The 22,766-nt window shown below is 44.1% G+C and overlaps 3 protein-coding genes across 3 annotated transcripts; all 3 read left to right on the top strand. All coding sequences in view use genetic code 11, as the record gives it.

Moving 5' to 3' along the window:
* Positions 1-674: 674 nt before the first annotated feature.
* EGR_03415 (Fatty aldehyde dehydrogenase) lies at positions 675-5,880 on the top strand (the record flags this gene model as incomplete). Its single annotated transcript, XM_024492664.1, has 9 exons — positions 675-968; positions 1,638-1,804; positions 2,617-2,743; positions 3,490-3,593; positions 3,741-3,873; positions 4,036-4,106; positions 4,579-4,694; positions 5,458-5,587; positions 5,793-5,880. The coding sequence occupies 9 exons, from the start codon at positions 675-677 to the stop codon at positions 5,878-5,880; spliced, it is 1,230 nt and encodes a 409-aa protein (XP_024353065.1).
* A 2,913-nt stretch (positions 5,881-8,793) lies between these two features.
* Positions 8,794-10,270, top strand: EGR_03414 (Sister chromatid cohesion protein DCC1; the record flags this gene model as incomplete). The annotated part of the gene is made up of 2 exons (XM_024492663.1): positions 8,794-9,441; positions 9,527-10,270. 2 exons carry the CDS (start codon positions 8,794-8,796, stop codon positions 10,268-10,270), a joined length of 1,392 nt encoding a protein of 463 aa, XP_024353064.1.
* Positions 10,271-20,111: 9,841 nt separating this feature from the next.
* On the top strand, positions 20,112-20,855 carry EGR_03413 (sister chromatid cohesion protein DCC1; the record flags this gene model as incomplete). The annotated part of the gene is made up of 1 exon (XM_024492662.1): positions 20,112-20,855. The coding sequence occupies one exon, from the start codon at positions 20,112-20,114 to the stop codon at positions 20,853-20,855; it is 744 nt and encodes a 247-aa protein (XP_024353063.1).
* Positions 20,856-22,766: the final 1,911 nt, after the last annotated feature.

The raw sequence follows: 22,766 nt of genomic DNA, 5'->3' as shown, positions 1-22,766 counted from the left end.
GAATGTTAGGAAGCAGCACAGTTGGCCACCGAGCTTTAAAAGTCGAATTGGGCACTATGTGCCGGTTGTTTTATTGCTTTGGTGTAGTTGTGCCGCTTAAAAAGTGGAAACACTATCCCTCCTTCCACTAAACTAGGAATATGCCACACCTATTGTATTGCATTGTGGCAAACTTAGCCAACCTGTTTACACCACATATACCAAACCTGGTAGCGAATGTACAAACGACTTCCAGTTCTGAGCGAAGCAATTTGGGTTAGCTAATTGTCAGGAGCTAAGATACTTTCCTCCCTCCGTTTGCCCTTCACACACACCCGAACAGTCTACAAACCCTTAAACGGCTGGGCGTGTATGAGCTCCACGTCTCGCTGGTGAGTGATGCCAAGAGTTCTTGAGGACAGGCGTCTGATGTAGTGGCAGGAGGCATGCATAGTTGGATTAAGCATTTTCGATCAAATTTGAACCATCTAATGAAAAAAAAAATTATGATGACAATTGCCTAAGGAGTTACCCAGCGTGAACGTATTTATTCGAAGTTTGTTAGTGCAATGAGCACAAACTGTCAGCAATACCAGCAAGCTCACGAGACCACCTTAGATGTCAATAGGTCGTTCTAGAGTATTGGCGGTACCTTAAAACGTCAGTCGACCATCGCTACATATGTATGGTGATCAATGTCTGTGTGGGAAATGTTCCACGAAAAACAAATATCGTTGTGTAAGATTTCATCTTCGTGTGCATTGCAGATCCCACGGACGTTCCTTAGCCTGTTTGATACCGTAAGCATCCAGCCACAGCCGCTGGGCCGCGTACTGGTGATTGGGGCGTGGAACTACCCTATATTTCTGTCCCTCTTTCCCTTCGTTGGAGCCATCGCAGCGGGCAATGCAGTGGTCTTGAAGCCCTCCGAACTGGCGCCGGAGACAGAATCCCTCCTCGCCAACCTCTTGCCCTCCTATGTCGATGAGGTACTCGTCAACTGGGCAATTTCGTACCAATATTTAAGGTGTTAAGAGTGGTACTTCAGTCAGTCAAGGGACTGATTGGGAAATTTAACCTCTGACGATAGCCAAATTGTTGTTCGCTTTGGGAGAGCTCGTTTTAAAATTTACCTGATGCGCAGCACTTTTCCACTTTCTTTAAATGGTTACCAAAAGTGGATTTATTTTTAGTGTAAGGAATCGTTGAGAGGTTATGGTCACCGATGCTAACAGAATGCCATACTACCAGCGTGATAACCAAACCTCGAGGATTTGAGTAGCCCACGTAGTCAAATATACAAAGTAAACATATTTTTCTAATGGGGACTGTCACCGGTGACGAAATCAACTACATTCTTTTGACGTGGTGAATTTCCATCAAAGTACTGATTAACAATTCTGGAGGTTATTTTCCACCACTGTCAATTGCCGTCAGGGTCAATTTTAATTTATGGTAAAGATCTCTTCAGCATGTCTATATTTCTACAGCAAGGTTGGACGGAGTGATAGCACTAATATTAATACTCTCCTGACTTGTCTCATATGTGTGCAACACCATTCTTCTTCGAAGTTGGAACACTTCAAGTGGTAATTTCTTGTCCAATTTTCCCATCGAGTTCAAGTCAATCCCCATTAACCTATGACTGCACTTTGTAGACCGTGTGCCAGGTGTTCACAGGTGGTGCGAAGGAGACGATGCAACTGCTGGACAAGTATCGTTTCGACCACGTGTTCTACACTGGCGGCATGAACGCCGCACGTAGCATCCTCTCTCAGGTGGCCAAACATCTCACTCCCGTCACTCTCGAACTAGGTGGGAAAAGGTGGGATCCTCTTATCATGGCTTAGCACAGATTCATTCACTTTGGCTTCCTTCGTCGCACTTGAGTATGCAATTTACGCGGTCCATTGCTTTTTGTTTCATATTGGCTTGGCAAAACTGGAAGAAGTTTTATTGTGTTTAGCAGGATTGGCGAGGCTTTGTACAAGTTGCTCTAGTTCACAAATAATTGCCACTACGTGTGACTAACCTAGACCCTTTCCCAAAGTTGTCTGCTAACTTTAGTGATGCCTGATTGAGTGGATGTGAGGGGTAAGGTGGATTGAGTGTCTTACCTAGTTTTATCATAGTTGTACCGAGGATCCAGATTGAAGTAAGTGTTTATGAGACACCAACTCAGGCCTTGGGCCTTTTACTTGGTCTTTTGTCCAATTTATTTCTTCAATTTTTCGTAGACCAAATAACTCACCTACTGGCTCTTCACTTGTTGCCTTTTCTATCTTTGAAATTACTGTAGTGTGGCCCAATTTTTTTTCACAAGGAAAGCTGAGACCTTACCTTTAACGGCAGCCATGGGAATTGTGGTAATAATAACCAAGGTAGTTAGATTCCATTATAATTCTCCCTTTTATGGCAGTCAAATGTAACTTGAAGTTGTTGTATATTGTAATTATTCATGGAATCTTCGTATTTTGAGCGACCTTGGAGCCAGAATCAAAGTTACACAAAATACCATGCATGATTAAAACGAGACAACACGTTATCGTATGAACCCAGGTGGACCAACGAAATAGGTGCAAGCGTTTTCTTTCCTTTTGGTTTTACTCTATCTCCCTTCCTCTCTGCTCTTCCAAGCCCTGTCTACGTGGACGCTTCTGCCGATCTGGCGCTCACGGCGAAACGCTTGATCTGGGCTAAAGGTCTCAGCGCAGGTCAGACCTGCGTTGCCCCCGATTACGTCCTCTGTCATGCCAAAGTTCTGGTAGGTATCAAGGCTACCATACTCTTTTTCTGTCCCTTCACTATTTCTGTAGGGATTTCTGTTGTTGAATTTTTACGGCGGAAATTAGCAGACTTAAGTGGGTCCAGATGTCGGCGACTTTTCGCACATCGTCTTCTGCTGCTATATTTATAATACATCCTTGCGTTCAACCGATGCTTGGAATGTAAAGTCTGGGTGCGAAAAGATTTGTCAATTCATCAATGCTATTCAAAGACAGCCTGTCTCATTTCGTTAGCAGTACCGAGTTCGCACGCTTCCACTCCTTTGATGCTCGTTTTGGTTCCACAGTGAAGTGATGCGCCTGCGTTTACCAAATGTGATGACGCGATCCAGGAAATTACTGCAGCATTCAACTCTTCTATCTTTAAATCCGGGGTGTGTTTACAGTTTTTGAAGAAAAATCCATCTCTTGTGCAATCTAATGGCAGATTATGCATCGCTCTCAAACCATCCGTTCACTGAATGAATGTCTACAAGGATGATTATTATACTTTGGGTTGCGACCCATCATCTAGGATCGTCGCTACCGTGTTTCAGCTGCCGCACTGTTGTGTGGCTGAGTCTTATCACCGTAATGTGCTCGAAGTCTTCTGTACAAGTAGACATCATCAGGTTTTATGCTTTCTTTCATAGAGAACTTCGTCTGCCTATGCTTTTGAATAGACATGCACATTTTGATTCGATATATCTACAGATAGATAGTTTTGATGGTTTTATTTTTATAGGATAATTTTATCAAGGAGTGCATCTCCATAACGGAGACATTCTATGGTAAAAAAATGGAGGAGTCGGCGGACTTTGCTCGTATCATCAATGAGAGGCATACCGCGTAGGTTTCTCCACTCCTCTCGTCTTCCTTTTTATTTGCTTTCATATCATACCTTTCTCGTGGTCTGGAACGACCACGAATTTGTATCACTTAGAGTCTTAACAAGATTAACCCCCCAATGTGTATGGTGTCTTCTTTGCCTCCTAGCCGTCTCTCATCTCTACTCCAAAGCACTAGAGGTGAAGTGGTGTACGGTGGCAAAACGCATCTTGAGGAGAAATTCATCGAACTGACGATCGTGAAAGATGTCAAAGAGGATGATGTCCTTATGCAAGAGGAGGTATTATTCTCATTCTTGATTCATGGAACATTCCATAGCTCAATTCATTGCTAGATGTCTTTTTGGTCAATCCTCTGCCTTGCTTTTTTAATGCATAAAGTTATTTCGATTTTGTTTTCTCCCACTAATAAGGTTTACACTTCTTTGTTAACATTTGTGTAGATTTTCGGACCCATTCTGCCGATTGTCACGGTTCAGTCTTACGATGAGGCCATCAGTTATGTACAGCGAAAGTGAGTCCATCACTCCATTCTCTCCTCTTGAATCTAATGGTGGGTAGGTTTGAAAGCTTTTCTGACATCTGGCTAGGTCTGCACCCATTTCTCAATATCGTACACGTCAAGACGGTCCTTTCACACAAACCCTAGTAGCTTAAGTTATAGTTAGCACCTAGACTGACCAGCGCTCGGGACGAGAGAATGAGGATAATGGACAGTGGTACGTATGAGAAGAAATATGATAAATGACCTGGACCTACAAAAGGTCATATTTAGCCATGCAAATTTGTTTTGTCTAACAACCGGAATGCCGTAATTCAGCAGTTTCTGGCTTTTCTACCAGAATCGTGCTTAACGGGTGACAGCAACTGCTGGATCGGCATTTGCACTGATTCCAGTTGTAATAGAGTTAGGATGGTGCCATGTGTGAATTTGGTAAGATAGATTTGAAATTGTTCCTCTCTCTTCCTCCCTATTTTTTGCACAGGGAGAAGCCGTTGACGATTTACGTATTTGCGTCGGACAGTGAGGTGATAAAGGCCTGGAAGAATCGAACTACTTCGGGCTCGATTGTCTTCAACGACTGTATAATGCAACTCGGTGGTGCGTTTTTTATTCCTGCTTTCTTAAGGCCGGGTTGCCAGTAGAGAGATTTAGCTTTGGGTTGCTCAGACTCTTGATTACGATCGTTGAAATGACAAAGAAATCTGTGGCGTGTCTTATCAAAGGACTAAGATAATAACTAAACATGAAGCGGGCTATTAACATCATGGTTTTTAATCAAAATATAGCTTTTCATTTAGTTTATTAAATAGCTGAGGCTTCTCAAATCATCGGCGTACTTCAATAACGTTAATTCCTATCCAAAGTCTTGTTGAATTTTGCTCAATGCGCTGTAACGTCGGCCGTTGTACGGTCAACCTCGTTTTAGTAAATAAAATCAAGAATTGCTATTAAAGGTGACAATCTAACGCAAATCACCCCAAACAAACAATGAAGCAGAAATCTAGCTGAAATGGCAGGGATTTCGATGCCTGAACTGATGATGCTCGGATCCACCGGGTTAAATCTTATCATTTTCAAACTTAACAATGGTTCATAAAACTGGTTGTCTTAGACGAAAACGGGTTTTACATTATAATATTACTCTTAAAAAACATCGTTGGCACTTGGAACTGCGGCTGCTATGAGCGGATGACTGTGCGGCCATCATGAGGGCCGCATGTCGGGAGACTGGAGAAGCCGATATAGTCAGATGCGTGGTTGCATGTTTCCTGCCATGCTACAGCTTGTTAAGGGGCTTTTAGGCCTCCGGTGATAATGGTGGAAGAATGACTTTATTCTCTTTCTCATTACCTCAATCTAGTACGTAATTTACCCTTCGGTGGTGTTGGTAACTCCGGCACGGGGCGATACTTTGGCCAAGCGTCCATCGACGCCTTTTCGAACCCTCGCTCGCTGTTGGATAAGTCTACCGTGGAGAAATTCAACAATTTGTAATTCCAGTTTTTATTCTTTCACCTAAATTTTTCCCGTTCACCCCTTAATAACGAGTCTCCAGTCTATAAATGCTTATTTTAATGCCAAAGATTGAAGCGCATTTACCTCATTTCCGACTGATAATTTATTTTCCTCAACACTATCCCCGTTTATATCAGTAGTGGCGTATTTCAATCACCTCCTCTTGCTCTCCAACTGTAGGTTCCGCTACCCACCGTACACGGAGAGCAGCGAGAAGTGGGTACGTTGGGGCCTCTCAAAAGGTGACTCCAGGTGTACCATCTCATAGGACCTTGAAGCGTTGCCATCCACCCTTCCTATCTTAGGAGTACTCCCAATCATTTCTGCTTAGCCTTTTCTTTATATGACACTCATATATTTGTCCCTGCATACACTTGATAAGTCTTTCATAGCGTCTTCTTTTTACGGCAAAATACGTTGTTCCGGTGTTACTTATTTCAACCAAGTAACCGCTACATACTCATAGTGTTTTTGTCAAATCAAATGCCCGATCTCGAAAGTATTTCAGCGCTCCTCGCATGCAGGAGTCGTCTTTTTGTGGGAACAAGATTTTGTTTGGCACTGGGTGCATCAAGGTGTATGCAAACGTCGTGGAAAGCATACGGGAGTGTTGTAGTTTTTAGGTGCGAATGTTCCCCAATTCATCTGTCTGTTAACGGAGGACGGTGTGCTGTGCCGTCCCAGGCAACTGTGTCGTAGGGAACTCGGAGACTGAATGACCTGCGTGAACCAGTGGTCCGATGAAGTAGGTAACGGTTTGCTCCGGTATTGCGGTGTTATCCATATCAAGAGTGGAAAGATAGTTTTTGGAGATGCTAGGATGTAGTTCTCATGCCGCCTAGTGCCGTTTCGCGAGGAAAGGTGTGAAGACTTGTTCGTTTTTGGGCAGTATGTGCGAGTTTGGGTTGCTTGCGTCAGTTCTTGTCGCACAGTTGCTAACTTCCTCACAATGGGATTTTGAAAATATGGCTTGTTTGGGTGCGTGTACATATATGCAGCGCTATAAGCCTTTCCTAAAGCTGTATCAAGTAATGTCAGTACGGAGGCGGATTAGTTTCTAACGTAATAAGACCCGGGGTGAGCAAAGGGCCTTGACTTCGGGCGGAGATGCAAACTCCAGAGGCTGGGAAGCCCACATGCACACTATTCATAATAGAGACATGAAACATTAATTAAATTCAGATTGTATTACATTCCAGGGTAAATATGGGTCCAGACGTTTCCACAGGCACTTAAGTCCTTGTTGCCCGCATTTGAACTAGGCGTTAATGCCCCTAGAAAATGCCAGTGGCTTCTCAGCCTTTCTGTACGTCAATATTTTTTTGCCTTACTATTGTAGTTTCTTTGATTGTGAGGAAAACTCAGGGTGCTGTACTTGTTGGTAGATCTCGTACACAGCCCATGTACTTATACATTTAACAAAGTGAATGACACTCCATCGTTAAAATTCAATCTCACAAATAACAGCATGGCTCTTAGTAAGGCAATAATGGGGAGCAATATTTTCAAAAGTATACTTAAATAATTTGGCCTTTAAGCACCCACTTTACAACCGCCAGACCTCATGTTTAGCGGTCGGTTTCGGTAAAGGGCCACTTTGTCTTTGCCACTGTACCCCGCCGGGTGGGCTGGCCTTCGGGCCATCTGAGTAGCCCTAATGCCTTCCGCATGTCGAATATCTACATTATATATATATTCTGTCCGAGTATTATGCCTTCCTTCATCTTTAGGGAAGTCTCATGGCGCTACATTGGTGGCAGCGGAATATGAACCGATTTTAAAAGATACTTCTAGATTTCTACCGCCGAGTGATAAACCTTAGCTGGGAGGAAGAAGTTCATATGCTACAAATAGTAGAAATGGTGATGACCACAAACGATGGGCTGAATTTGCTGCCTACTTTCGGCAACTTCCCCAGTCCCATGTTCTGAGGAAAGCTATTGACAACTGAAGTGACACTAGCCTTGAAACACCAGGAAAAGATTGGGTGCAGAGAATTCCCACCGTACTCGCATAAGGTTGTTAATAAAGTAAACTCGTGATGCCTCCTTCATCTCCCTTCTAGCTAGATAGAGTCCGGATAGATATGAATGAGCAGTTCTGAGGTGAGAACAACATGGCAAGGAGGAACAGACGCGAAACCCTTCCCCAAGGACCTATGCTAAATTCCGTCCTTTCTTACACAAATCGGCTTTTAGGCCAGTGTTCCTTCGTTTATCTAAGGATATGCATGATGGCCAGCAGAATCGTCCTTTCCTAAATCCAATTCTCAAACCGGATGAAACTTCAGATCCAACTGAATTGCCAACGGGGATAATTAATGTAATACGATAGTGGTTTATCACCTGGTATTGGTGAGGCGCCACTTTTTGTACCTTGAATTAGCCTTCTTGTACCTCACTGGCTGGGCTAGCTTTCGGGCCAGGCCAATAGCCCAGACATCTTCTCTGCGCTGAATATATATTTTGCCCGAGTATTCTGTCTTCATTCACTCCAGGGAGTCTCGGGACGCTACACTAACGCTGCGATCAAGTATCTCCTAAGTTGCATAGAAATTTGATTTGCAACACGAGTGGCCTACGAGTGCTTAATCACAGCACCGACAACGCTGTGGTGGCTGACGCGGAGGTTGACTAAGGGGAGCACTGGGGAGAGGAGAAGTCCTATGTAATACGTTGGTTGTTAGTTTGGCGGTCGGTCTTAATAAAGGGCCATTTTGACTTGAACATTGCACTTCGTTAGGTGGGCTGGTCTTCGGGTCACTCAAGTAGCACTAACATGTTCTGTGTGCCTAATACGCATATTCTGTTCGAGTGTTATGTCTCCGTCCCCAGAGGGGTCTCGGGTGGCTACACATACAGCCTTCCGAATCTCCTGAGGTATGCAAAAAATTTTAACTGTCAAAGGCTGTCATGTTAACAAATTTCTACAAATCTGAAAAATCCCTTGAAACCTTGCATTAACAAATAATATTGTGGTTCTTGCACGGTTTTCTTACATTATACACGTGCACAACATAAACAAACTTAATGCCTAAGTTACTTAATATTAAAATTAACTGATTAATACTTAAAGGTTGAAAAGTACTTAATGCATTATCTTGATAACAGTGGCCTTTTACTTCGGTTGTTTTTAACTGTTGCAACGCCTTTATGATGGTCAAGGCGGTACAACTCGTTCAATGGTTCCGTCTAGGTCGGACAGTGATGTTTTCAAGTTGCTAGAACATGTATCTTCCGTCACAAAAAACTTCCTTAAAAGCTCCCAGTTAGTAATCCTAAGTGATAACCCGTTCGACAGGGATACTTATCTTCTCGAAATCACACCAGCGCTGGCGGACCAATTACTCTATTCAACTGAATTCGCTGCGAATATCAAATCAGAAAACAGTAGTCACGGTGATAGTCCTGCGTTCTTGTGCACCGCTACGACAACACAGCGTTTCCTGGAAGCGGAGACATCAAATTCTCTGCTTTTGGTGCCTGATTTGAAAATACCGACAATTCCACTGGACAGGTTTTGGACGGTGGATGAATCAAGGGTCACTAGATGCACTGTAGCTTCGATTAAAACGGTGTACCTCGAACTGTTGACCATCCGAGCACCAAGTCTTCGTAAATTAAAACAATATCTTCTACCTGCAGCCTTCTCCAATCATATCGAAGAAGATGATGCGCAAATTGGCGAGTTGGCCAAGTTCTCTACATTTGAGGAACTCTGCATATCGATCCCATGTAGCGAAGCTGAACTGCTATATGCTATGGACAGACTTAACGTCTTCCCATGGGAAGGCTGTTGTCGTTTGTTTCAGTTGGATTACCTTAGTCGTGTAAGTTTACTCTGTTTCATTTTAGACTTATTTATTCCATTTTGTTTGGGTACTATCTTATCTCATCTCTCTATAGGTTTTACAGGCAATTTTTGACATGGCTGATGAGCTATCATTGAACTGGTCACAAACGGGTTTTTCTAACCCTCAAGATGTGATAACTCGACTGGAAGATCTCTATCCTTCATCCGTTCTCCATCAGGTATTCCAGCGCTTTTTCTATCGTAAGAGGTGTGCAGAGAACAGGGCGATTTTTCCACGACGCGGGAAAATTTGTCGTCTCATTGGCGAGAGCATACTGTCAATCACAGGGAAGATAGCCTTCAGCGACTTTGTATCAGTTTGGTGTGCCACCGTACCCCACGGCCTGCAGCCACGTTTACATCGGCACCTCACCTGCACTGGTCGTGCTTACTGCGAGGTCTCCTCCCTCACCCAACAGAGGAGTATCACTTACCTACCAAGTGAAGATCTCCCTGATGACTCTGTGGAAGCACGCTTGACGGCGCTCTTCGCTCGTCAGTCGATGTGGCCTGAATCCCAGCTTGCTGGTTATGTTGCCGATCTGGTTGTCGATGCTTCCGTTAATAAACTCAATTGTGTGCATCTGAATTTAGCCACTGAGAGCGAAGTTCTCGTTCTCTCTGACTCGGAAGATGAGGATGAGAAGACGGTGCCGTTGGACGAGTTGGAGGATCCGGAAAAACTTGCTCTCGATGATCCCCTTCCTGTTCCTGCTGTCTTAGGCACACTACTCAATCAGCACTGTCGCATAAGCATTTCTGCTGATGGCGGACGTTGTTATACCGAGAAATATCCTCGACGATAATGTATTTTGTGCAAACAGTACGAATAAAGTGCATAAATGTGTATTTCTAATTGTCCATAAGTGGTCAAGAGGACTGTGCACGTGTGGGTGCGCAAACTTATCGCAGCTTCATTGTAGTATGCTGCCGCTGGTACATTTATGTTGCCTCAAGTTGGCCGAAAACTATTGCAGCATCGCCGATCTCCGCGGCGTTCCTGATCACTTGGGCAGGCAGATCTCGAGAGCCATTTTACTCAAACAGGATTCCTTCACAATCTACACTCTGACTTCCTATATTAGGCTTTTTTCGGAGGCCTATGGAGCTGCCTTTCTCTCCTCCTTTCGGCTAACACCGTCTCCCCTCCTCACAGTGTGGATAACTGGGTTGCTGAGCGGTTGCAGTCTCACCTCGCTCTGCCTCGATGCCTGCCATTTGGGTACGCAGCACTTGCCTATATTACCCCTTCTTGGTGCCGCCAGTCCGACACTCCGATTTCTGTCGTTGCGTTACAACCACCTCAGCAACGACGCCGTTCGCTCGCTCACCGCACATGGTCGATACTACAAATCATCTGGTCTTATCATTATAGACGTCTCTGGAAACCCCTTTCTGAGTGACAAGTCAGTGGGTTTGCTGACTGCTTTGCCCTCCACTCAGCTAGTTTATCTAAGTGATACTGGCGCATCGGTAAGTCTGACTTTGCTGAAAGTAAATTTGACTATTGTTCATAAATTTCATGCTGAAATTGGAATAGGGTACGGCCAATGGATGCTTGAGGCAAGAAGTATATCTGTTTGAAATTTCTCTACTTTTTGGCAGTTTTTTATGAGTTTATGTGATCTTGTGTGGATATTAACACCTCTCATGGAGTTTGCTTTAGTGTCCAATCCGTACTGCCTGGGCATTTTTTGATAGACCCTTTTCTACCCCCTTGCAAGTGTTATCCATCCACCTAGATATCACAATTTTCTCTGCCTGATGGATGGGAGTGTCATCGAACGCTAAAACGTGCGATAGCCCGAGTTCCACCTCCACGAGGTTGGTTGTGGGAGGATTACGGGGTTTGCTGAATGTTAGGAAGCAGCACAGTTGGCCACCGAGCTTTAAAAGTCGAATTGGGCACTATGTGCCGGTTGTTTTATTGCTTTGGTGTAGTTGTGCCGCTTAAAAAGTGGAAACACTATCCCTCCTTCCACTAAACTAGGAATATGCCACACCTATTGTATTGCATTGTGGCAAACTTAGCCAACCTGTTTACACCACATATACCAAACCTGGTAGCGAATGTACAAACGACTTCCAGTTCTGAGCGAAGCAATTTGGGTTAGCTAATTGTCAGGAGCTAAGATACTTTCCTCCCTCCGTTTGCCCTTCACACACACCCGAACAGTCTACAAACCCTTAAACGGCTGGGCGTGTATGAGCTCCACGTCTCGCTGGTGAGTGATGCCAAGAGTTCTTGAGGACAGGCGTCTGATGTAGTGGCAGGAGGCATGCATAGTTGGATTAAGCATTTTCGATCAAATTTGAACCATCTAATGAAAAAAAAAATTATGATGACAATTGCCTAAGGAGTTACCCAGCGTGAACGTATTTATTCGAAGTTTGTTAGTGCAATGAGCACAAACTGTCAGCAATACCAGCAAGCTCACGAGACCACCTTAGATGTCAATAGGTCGTTCTAGAGTATTGGCGGTACCTTAAAACGTCAGTCGACCATCGCTACATATGTATGGTGATCAATGTCTGTGTGGGAAATGTTCCACGAAAAACAAATATCGTTGTGTAAGATTTCATCTTCGTGTGCATTGCAGATCCCACGGACGTTCCTTAGCCTGTTTGATACCGTAAGCATCCAGCCACAGCCGCTGGGCCGCGTACTGGTGATTGGGGCGTGGAACTACCCTATATTTCTGTCCCTCTTTCCCTTCGTTGGAGCCATCGCAGCGGGCAATGCAGTGGTCTTGAAGCCCTCCGAACTGGCGCCGGAGACAGAATCCCTCCTCGCCAACCTCTTGCCCTCCTATGTCGATGAGGTACTCGTCAACTGGGCAATTTCGTACCAATATTTAAGGTGTTAAGAGTGGTACTTCAGTCAGTCAAGGGACTGATTGGGAAATTTAACCTCTGACGATAGCCAAATTGTTGTTCGCTTTGGGAGAGCTCGTTTTAAAATTTACCTGATGCGCAGCACTTTTCCACTTTCTTTAAATGGTTACCAAAAGTGGATTTATTTTTAGTGTAAGGAATCGTTGAGAGGTTATGGTCACCGATGCTAACAGAATGCCATACTACCAGCGTGATAACCAAACCTCGAGGATTTGAGTAGCCCACGTAGTCAAATATACAAAGTAAACATATTTTTCTAATGGGGACTGTCACCGGTGACGAAATCAACTACATTCTTTTGACGTGGTGAATTTCCATCAAAGTACTGATTAACAATTCTGGAGGTTATTTTCCACCACTGTCAATTGCCGTCAGGGTCAATTTTAATTTATGGTAAAGATCTCTTCAGCATGTCTATATTTCTACAGCAAGGTTGGACGGAGTGATAGCACTAATATTAATACTCTCCTGACTTGTCTCATATGTGTGCAACACCATTCTTCTTCGAAGTTGGAACACTTCAAGTGGTAATTTCTTGTCCAATTTTCCCATCGAGTTCAAGTCAATCCCCATTAACCTATGACTGCACTTTGTAGACCGTGTGCCAGGTGTTCACAGGTGGTGCGAAGGAGACGATGCAACTGCTGGACAAGTATCGTTTCGACCACGTGTTCTACACTGGCGGCATGAACGCCGCACGTAGCATCCTCTCTCAGGTGGCCAAACATCTCACTCCCGTCACTCTCGAACTAGGTGGGAAAAGGTGGGATCCTCTTATCATGGCTTAGCACAGATTCATTCACTTTGGCTTCCTTCGTCGCACTTGAGTATGCAATTTACGCGGTCCATTGCTTTTTGTTTCATATTGGCTTGGCAAAACTGGAAGAAGTTTTATTGTGTTTAGCAGGATTGGCGAGGCTTTGTACAAGTTGCTCTAGTTCACAAATAATTGCCACTACGTGTGACTAACCTAGACCCTTTCCCAAAGTTGTCTGCTAACTTTAGTGATGCCTGATTGAGTGGATGTGAGGGGTAAGGTGGATTGAGTGTCTTACCTAGTTTTATCATAGTTGTACCGAGGATCCAGATTGAAGTAAGTGTTTATGAGACACCAACTCAGGCCTTGGGCCTTTTACTTGGTCTTTTGTCCAATTTATTTCTTCAATTTTTCGTAGACCAAATAACTCACCTACTGGCTCTTCACTTGTTGCCTTTTCTATCTTTGAAATTACTGTAGTGTGGCCCAATTTTTTTTCACAAGGAAAGCTGAGACCTTACCTTTAACGGCAGCCATGGGAATTGTGGTAATAATAACCAAGGTAGTTAGATTCCATTATAATTCTCCCTTTTATGGCAGTCAAATGTAACTTGAAGTTGTTGTATATTGTAATTATTCATGGAATCTTCGTATTTTGAGCGACCTTGGAGCCAGAATCAAAGTTACACAAAATACCATGCATGATTAAAACGAGACAACACGTTATCGTATGAACCCAGGTGGACCAACGAAATAGGTGCAAGCGTTTTCTTTCCTTTTGGTTTTACTCTATCTCCCTTCCTCTCTGCTCTTCCAAGCCCTGTCTACGTGGACGCTTCTGCCGATCTGGCGCTCACGGCGAAACGCTTGATCTGGGCTAAAGGTCTCAGCGCAGGTCAGACCTGCGTTGCCCCCGATTACGTCCTCTGTCATGCCAAAGTTCTGGTAGGTATCAAGGCTACCATACTCTTTTTCTGTCCCTTCACTATTTCTGTAGGGATTTCTGTTGTTGAATTTTTACGGCGGAAATTAGCAGACTTAAGTGGGTCCAGATGTCGGCGACTTTTCGCACATCGTCTTCTGCTGCTATATTTATAATACATCCTTGCGTTCAACCGATGCTTGGAATGTAAAGTCTGGGTGCGAAAAGATTTGTCAATTCATCAATGCTATTCAAAGACAGCCTGTCTCATTTCGTTAGCAGTACCGAGTTCGCACGCTTCCACTCCTTTGATGCTCGTTTTGGTTCCACAGTGAAGTGATGCGCCTGCGTTTACCAAATGTGATGACGCGATCCAGGAAATTACTGCAGCATTCAACTCTTCTATCTTTAAATCCGGGGTGTGTTTACAGTTTTTGAAGAAAAATCCATCTCTTGTGCAATCTAATGGCAGATTATGCATCGCTCTCAAACCATCCGTTCACTGAATGAATGTCTACAAGGATGATTATTATACTTTGGGTTGCGACCCATCATCTAGGATCGTCGCTACCGTGTTTCAGCTGCCGCACTGTTGTGTGGCTGAGTCTTATCACCGTAATGTGCTCGAAGTCTTCTGTACAAGTAGACATCATCAGGTTTTATGCTTTCTTTCATAGAGAACTTCGTCTGCCTATGCTTTTGAATAGACATGCACATTTTGATTCGATATATCTACAGATAGATAGTTTTGATGGTTTTATTTTTATAGGATAATTTTATCAAGGAGTGCATCTCCATAACGGAGACATTCTATGGTAAAAAAATGGAGGAGTCGGCGGACTTTGCTCGTATCATCAATGAGAGGCATACCGCGTAGGTTTCTCCACTCCTCTCGTCTTCCTTTTTATTTGCTTTCATATCATACCTTTCTCGTGGTCTGGAACGACCACGAATTTGTATCACTTAGAGTCTTAACAAGATTAACCCCCCAATGTGTATGGTGTCTTCTTTGCCTCCTAGCCGTCTCTCATCTCTACTCCAAAGCACTAGAGGTGAAGTGGTGTACGGTGGCAAAACGCATCTTGAGGAGAAATTCATCGAACTGACGATCGTGAAAGATGTCAAAGAGGATGATGTCCTTATGCAAGAGGAGGTATTATTCTCATTCTTGATTCATGGAACATTCCATAGCTCAATTCATTGCTAGATGTCTTTTTGGTCAATCCTCTGCCTTGCTTTTTTAATGCATAAAGTTATTTCGATTTTGTTTTCTCCCACTAATAAGGTTTACACTTCTTTGTTAACATTTGTGTAGATTTTCGGACCCATTCTGCCGATTGTCACGGTTCAGTCTTACGATGAGGCCATCAGTTATGTACAGCGAAAGTGAGTCCATCACTCCATTCTCTCCTCTTGAATCTAATGGTGGGTAGGTTTGAAAGCTTTTCTGACATCTGGCTAGGTCTGCACCCATTTCTCAATATCGTACACGTCAAGACGGTCCTTTCACACAAACCCTAGTAGCTTAAGTTATAGTTAGCACCTAGACTGACCAGCGCTCGGGACGAGAGAATGAGGATAATGGACAGTGGTACGTATGAGAAGAAATATGATAAATGACCTGGACCTACAAAAGGTCATATTTAGCCATGCAAATTTGTTTTGTCTAACAACCGGAATGCCGTAATTCAGCAGTTTCTGGCTTTTCTACCAGAATCGTGCTTAACGGGTGACAGCAACTGCTGGATCGGCATTTGCACTGATTCCAGTTGTAATAGAGTTAGGATGGTGCCATGTGTGAATTTGGTAAGATAGATTTGAAATTGTTCCTCTCTCTTCCTCCCTATTTTTTGCACAGGGAGAAGCCGTTGACGATTTACGTATTTGCGTCGGACAGTGAGGTGATAAAGGCCTGGAAGAATCGAACTACTTCGGGCTCGATTGTCTTCAACGACTGTATAATGCAACTCGGTGGTGCGTTTTTTATTCCTGCTTTCTTAAGGCCGGGTTGCCAGTAGAGAGATTTAGCTTTGGGTTGCTCAGACTCTTGATTACGATCGTTGAAATGACAAAGAAATCTGTGGCGTGTCTTATCAAAGGACTAAGATAATAACTAAACATGAAGCGGGCTATTAACATCATGGTTTTTAATCAAAATATAGCTTTTCATTTAGTTTATTAAATAGCTGAGGCTTCTCAAATCATCGGCGTACTTCAATAACGTTAATTCCTATCCAAAGTCTTGTTGAATTTTGCTCAATGCGCTGTAACGTCGGCCGTTGTACGGTCAACCTCGTTTTAGTAAATAAAATCAAGAATTGCTATTAAAGGTGACAATCTAACGCAAATCACCCCAAACAAACAATGAAGCAGAAATCTAGCTGAAATGGCAGGGATTTCGATGCCTGAACTGATGATGCTCGGATCCACCGGGTTAAATCTTATCATTTTCAAACTTAACAATGGTTCATAAAACTGGTTGTCTTAGACGAAAACGGGTTTTACATTATAATATTACTCTTAAAAAACATCGTTGGCACTTGGAACTGCGGCTGCTATGAGCGGATGACTGTGCGGCCATCATGAGGGCCGCATGTCGGGAGACTGGAGAAGCCGATATAGTCAGATGCGTGGTTGCATGTTTCCTGCCATGCTACAGCTTGTTAAGGGGCTTTTAGGCCTCCGGTGATAATGGTGGAAGAATGACTTTATTCTCTTTCTCATTACCTCAATCTAGTACGTAATTTACCCTTCGGTGGTGTTGGTAACTCCGGCACGGGGCGATACTTTGGCCAAGCGTCCATCGACGCCTTTTCGAACCCTCGCTCGCTGTTGGATAAGTCTACCGTGGAGAAATTCAACAATTTGTAATTCCAGTTTTTATTCTTTCACCTAAATTTTTCCCGTTCACCCCTTAATAACGAGTCTCCAGTCTATAAATGCTTATTTTAATGCCAAAGATTGAAGCGCATTTACCTCATTTCCGACTGATAATTTATTTTCCTCAACACTATCCCCGTTTATATCAGTAGTGGCGTATTTCAATCACCTCCTCTTGCTCTCCAACTGTAGGTTCCGCTACCCACCGTACACGGAGAGCAGCGAGAAGTGGGTACGTTGGGGCCTCTCAAAAGGTGACTCCAGGTGTACCATCTCATAGGACCTTGAAGCGTTGCCATCCACCCTTCCTATCTTAGGAGTACTCCCAATCATTTCTGCTTAGCCTTTTCTTTATATGACACTCATATATTTGTCCCTGCATACACTTGATAAGTCTTTCATAGCGTCTTCTTTTTACGGCAAAATACGTTGTTCCGGTGTTACTTATTTCAACCAAGTAACCGCTACATACTCATAGTGTTTTTGTCAAATCAAATGCCCGATCTCGAAAGTATTTCAGCGCTCCTCGCATGCAGGAGTCGTCTTTTTGTGGGAACAAGATTTTGTTTGGCACTGGGTGCATCAAGGTGTATGCAAACGTCGTGGAAAGCATACGGGAGTGTTGTAGTTTTTAGGTGCGAATGTTCCCCAATTCATCTGTCTGTTAACGGAGGACGGTGTGCTGTGCCGTCCCAGGCAACTGTGTCGTAGGGAACTCGGAGACTGAATGACCTGCGTGAACCAGTGGTCCGATGAAGTAGGTAACGGTTTGCTCCGGTATTGCGGTGTTATCCATATCAAGAGTGGAAAGATAGTTTTTGGAGATGCTAGGATGTAGTTCTCATGCCGCCTAGTGCCGTTTCGCGAGGAAAGGTGTGAAGACTTGTTCGTTTTTGGGCAGTATGTGCGAGTTTGGGTTGCTTGCGTCAGTTCTTGTCGCACAGTTGCTAACTTCCTCACAATGGGATTTTGAAAATATGGCTTGTTTGGGTGCGTGTACATATATGCAGCGCTATAAGCCTTTCCTAAAGCTGTATCAAGTAATGTCAGTACGGAGGCGGATTAGTTTCTAACGTAATAAGACCCGGGGTGAGCAAAGGGCCTTGACTTCGGGCGGAGATGCAAACTCCAGAGGCTGGGAAGCCCACATGCACACTATTCATAATAGAGACATGAAACATTAATTAAATTCAGATTGTATTACATTCCAGGGTAAATATGGGTCCAGACGTTTCCACAGGCACTTAAGTCCTTGTTGCCCGCATTTGAACTAGGCGTTAATGCCCCTAGAAAATGCCAGTGGCTTCTCAGCCTTTCTGTACGTCAATATTTTTTTGCCTTACTATTGTAGTTTCTTTGATTGTGAGGAAAACTCAGGGTGCTGTACTTGTTGGTAGATCTCGTACACAGCCCATGTACTTATACATTTAACAAAGTGAATGACACTCCATCGTTAAAATTCAATCTCACAAATAACAGCATGGCTCTTAGTAAGGCAATAATGGGGAGCAATATTTTCAAAAGTATACTTAAATAATTTGGCCTTTAAGCACCCACTTTACAACCGCCAGACCTCATGTTTAGCGGTCGGTTTCGGTAAAGGGCCACTTTGTCTTTGCCACTGTACCCCGCCGGGTGGGCTGGCCTTCGGGCCATCTGAGTAGCCCTAATGCCTTCCGCATGTCGAATATCTACATTATATATATATTCTGTCCGAGTATTATGCCTTCCTTCATCTTTAGGGAAGTCTCATGGCGCTACATTGGTGGCAGCGGAATATGAACCGATTTTAAAAGATACTTCTAGATTTCTACCGCCGAGTGATAAACCTTAGCTGGGAGGAAGAAGTTCATATGCTACAAATAGTAGAAATGGTGATGACCACAAACGATGGGCTGAATTTGCTGCCTACTTTCGGCAACTTCCCCAGTCCCATGTTCTGAGGAAAGCTATTGACAACTGAAGTGACACTAGCCTTGAAACACCAGGAAAAGATTGGGTGCAGAGAATTCCCACCGTACTCGCATAAGGTTGTTAATAAAGTAAACTCGTGATGCCTCCTTCATCTCCCTTCTAGCTAGATAGAGTCCGGATAGATATGAATGAGCAGTTCTGAGGTGAGAACAACATGGCAAGGAGGAACAGACGCGAAACCCTTCCCCAAGGACCTATGCTAAATTCCGTCCTTTCTTACACAAATCGGCTTTTAGGCCAGTGTTCCTTCGTTTATCTAAGGATATGCATGATGGCCAGCAGAATCGTCCTTTCCTAAATCCAATTCTCAAACCGGATGAAACTTCAGATCCAACTGAATTGCCAACGGGGATAATTAATGTAATACGATAGTGGTTTATCACCTGGTATTGGTGAGGCGCCACTTTTTGTACCTTGAATTAGCCTTCTTGTACCTCACTGGCTGGGCTAGCTTTCGGGCCAGGCCAATAGCCCAGACATCTTCTCTGCGCTGAATATATATTTTGCCCGAGTATTCTGTCTTCATTCACTCCAGGGAGTCTCGGGACGCTACACTAACGCTGCGATCAAGTATCTCCTAAGTTGCATAGAAATTTGATTTGCAACACGAGTGGCCTACGAGTGCTTAATCACAGCACCGACAACGCTGTGGTGGCTGACGCGGAGGTTGACTAAGGGGAGCACTGGGGAGAGGAGAAGTCCTATGTAATACGTTGGTTGTTAGTTTGGCGGTCGGTCTTAATAAAGGGCCATTTTGACTTGAACATTGCACTTCGTTAGGTGGGCTGGTCTTCGGGTCACTCAAGTAGCACTAACATGTTCTGTGTGCCTAATACGCATATTCTGTTCGAGTGTTATGTCTCCGTCCCCAGAGGGGTCTCGGGTGGCTACACATACAGCCTTCCGAATCTCCTGAGGTATGCAAAAAATTTTAACTGTCAAAGGCTGTCATGTTAACAAATTTCTACAAATCTGAAAAATCCCTTGAAACCTTGCATTAACAAATAATATTGTGGTTCTTGCACGGTTTTCTTACATTATACACGTGCACAACATAAACAAACTTAATGCCTAAGTTACTTAATATTAAAATTAACTGATTAATACTTAAAGGTTGAAAAGTACTTAATGCATTATCTTGATAACAGTGGCCTTTTACTTCGGTTGTTTTTAACTGTTGCAACGCCTTTATGATGGTCAAGGCGGTACAACTCGTTCAATGGTTCCGTCTAGGTCGGACAGTGATGTTTTCAAGTTGCTAGAACATGTATCTTCCGTCACAAAAAACTTCCTTAAAAGCTCCCAGTTAGTAATCCTAAGTGATAACCCGTTCGACAGGGATACTTATCTTCTCGAAATCACACCAGCGCTGGCGGACCAATTACTCTATTCAACTGAATTCGCTGCGAATATCAAATCAGAAAACAGTAGTCACGGTGATAGTCCTGCGTTCTTGTGCACCGCTACGACAACACAGCGTTTCCTGGAAGCGGAGACATCAAATTCTCTGCTTTTGGTGCCTGATTTGAAAATACCGACAATTCCACTGGACAGGTTTTGGACGGTGGATGAATCAAGGGTCACTAGATGCACTGTAGCTTCGATTAAAACGGTGTACCTCGAACTGTTGACCATCCGAGCACCAAGTCTTCGTAAATTAAAACAATATCTTCTACCTGCAGCCTTCTCCAATCATATCGAAGAAGATGATGCGCAAATTGGCGAGTTGGCCAAGTTCTCTACATTTGAGGAACTCTGCATATCGATCCCATGTAGCGAAGCTGAACTGCTATATGCTATGGACAGACTTAACGTCTTCCCATGGGAAGGCTGTTGTCGTTTGTTTCAGTTGGATTACCTTAGTCGTGTAAGTTTACTCTGTTTCATTTTAGACTTATTTATTCCATTTTGTTTGGGTACTATCTTATCTCATCTCTCTATAGGTTTTACAGGCAATTTTTGACATGGCTGATGAGCTATCATTGAACTGGTCACAAACGGGTTTTTCTAACCCTCAAGATGTGATAACTCGACTGGAAGATCTCTATCCTTCATCCGTTCTCCATCAGGTATTCCAGCGCTTTTTCTATCGTAAGAGGTGTGCAGAGAACAGGGCGATTTTTCCACGACGCGGGAAAATTTGTCGTCTCATTGGCGAGAGCATACTGTCAATCACAGGGAAGATAGCCTTCAGCGACTTTGTATCAGTTTGGTGTGCCACCGTACCCCACGGCCTGCAGCCACGTTTACATCGGCACCTCACCTGCACTGGTCGTGCTTACTGCGAGGTCTCCTCCCTCACCCAACAGAGGAGTATCACTTACCTACCAAGTGAAGATCTCCCTGATGACTCTGTGGAAGCACGCTTGACGGCGCTCTTCGCTCGTCAGTCGATGTGGCCTGAATCCCAGCTTGCTGGTTATGTTGCCGATCTGGTTGTCGATGCTTCCGTTAATAAACTCAATTGTGTGCATCTGAATTTAGCCACTGAGAGCGAAGTTCTCGTTCTCTCTGACTCGGAAGATGAGGATGAGAAGACGGTGCCGTTGGACGAGTTGGAGGATCCGGAAAAACTTGCTCTCGATGATCCCCTTCCTGTTCCTGCTGTCTTAGGCACACTACTCAATCAGCACTGTCGCATAAGCATTTCTGCTGATGGCGGACGTTGTTATACCGAGAAATATCCTCGACGATAATGTATTTTGTGCAAACAGTACGAATAAAGTGCATAAATGTGTATTTCTAATTGTCCATAAGTGGTCAAGAGGACTGTGCACGTGTGGGTGCGCAAACTTATCGCAGCTTCATTGTAGTATGCTGCCGCTGGTACATTTATGTTGCCTCAAGTTGGCCGAAAACTATTGCAGCATCGCCGATCTCCGCGGCGTTCCTGATCACTTGGGCAGGCAGATCTCGAGAGCCATTTTACTCAAACAGGATTCCTTCACAATCTACACTCTGACTTCCTATATTAGGCTTTTTTCGGAGGCCTATGGAGCTGCCTTTCTCTCCTCCTTTCGGCTAACACCGTCTCCCCTCCTCACAGTGTGGATAACTGGGTTGCTGAGCGGTTGCAGTCTCACCTCGCTCTGCCTCGATGCCTGCCATTTGGGTACGCAGCACTTGCCTATATTACCCCTTCTTGGTGCCGCCAGTCCGACACTCCGATTTCTGTCGTTGCGTTACAACCACCTCAGCAACGACGCCGTTCGCTCGCTCACCGCACATGGTCGATACTACAAATCATCTGGTCTTATCATTATAGACGTCTCTGGAAACCCCTTTCTGAGTGACAAGTCAGTGGGTTTGCTGACTGCTTTGCCCTCCACTCAGCTAGTTTATCTAAGTGATACTGGCGCATCGGTAAGTCTGACTTTGCTGAAAGTAAATTTGACTATTGTTCATAAATTTCATGCTGAAATTGGAATAGGGTACGGCCAATGGATGCTTGAGGCAAGAAGTATATCTGTTTGAAATTTCTCTACTTTTTGGCAGTTTTTTATGAGTTTATGTGATCTTGTGTGGATATTAACACCTCTCATGGAGTTTGCTTTAGTGTCCAATCCGTACTGCCTGGGCATTTTTTGATAGACCCTTTTCTACCCCCTTGCAAGTGTTATCCATCCACCTAGATATCACAATTTTCTCTGCCTGATGGATGGGAGTGTCATCGAACGCTAAAACGTGCGATAGCCCGAGTTCCACCTCCACGAGGTTGGTTGTGGGAGGATTACGGGGTTTGCTGTCTTCCGGAAGACTCCCTTACCACTCCAAACTACGAATCACCATTTGTGATCTTCCGCCTTCGCTAAAACTTCTCTGGCGAGTAGTTTACTCCTTCTGCTTCTCTCCCCACCCTTTTATGTTCTTTAGT

This window comes from Echinococcus granulosus, assembly GCF_000524195.1.
Source record: "Echinococcus granulosus chromosome Unknown EG_S00017, whole genome shotgun sequence".
Classification (NCBI taxonomy): domain Eukaryota; kingdom Metazoa; phylum Platyhelminthes; class Cestoda; order Cyclophyllidea; family Taeniidae; genus Echinococcus; species Echinococcus granulosus.
This window is presented reverse-complemented; position numbering and strand designations above follow the sequence as displayed.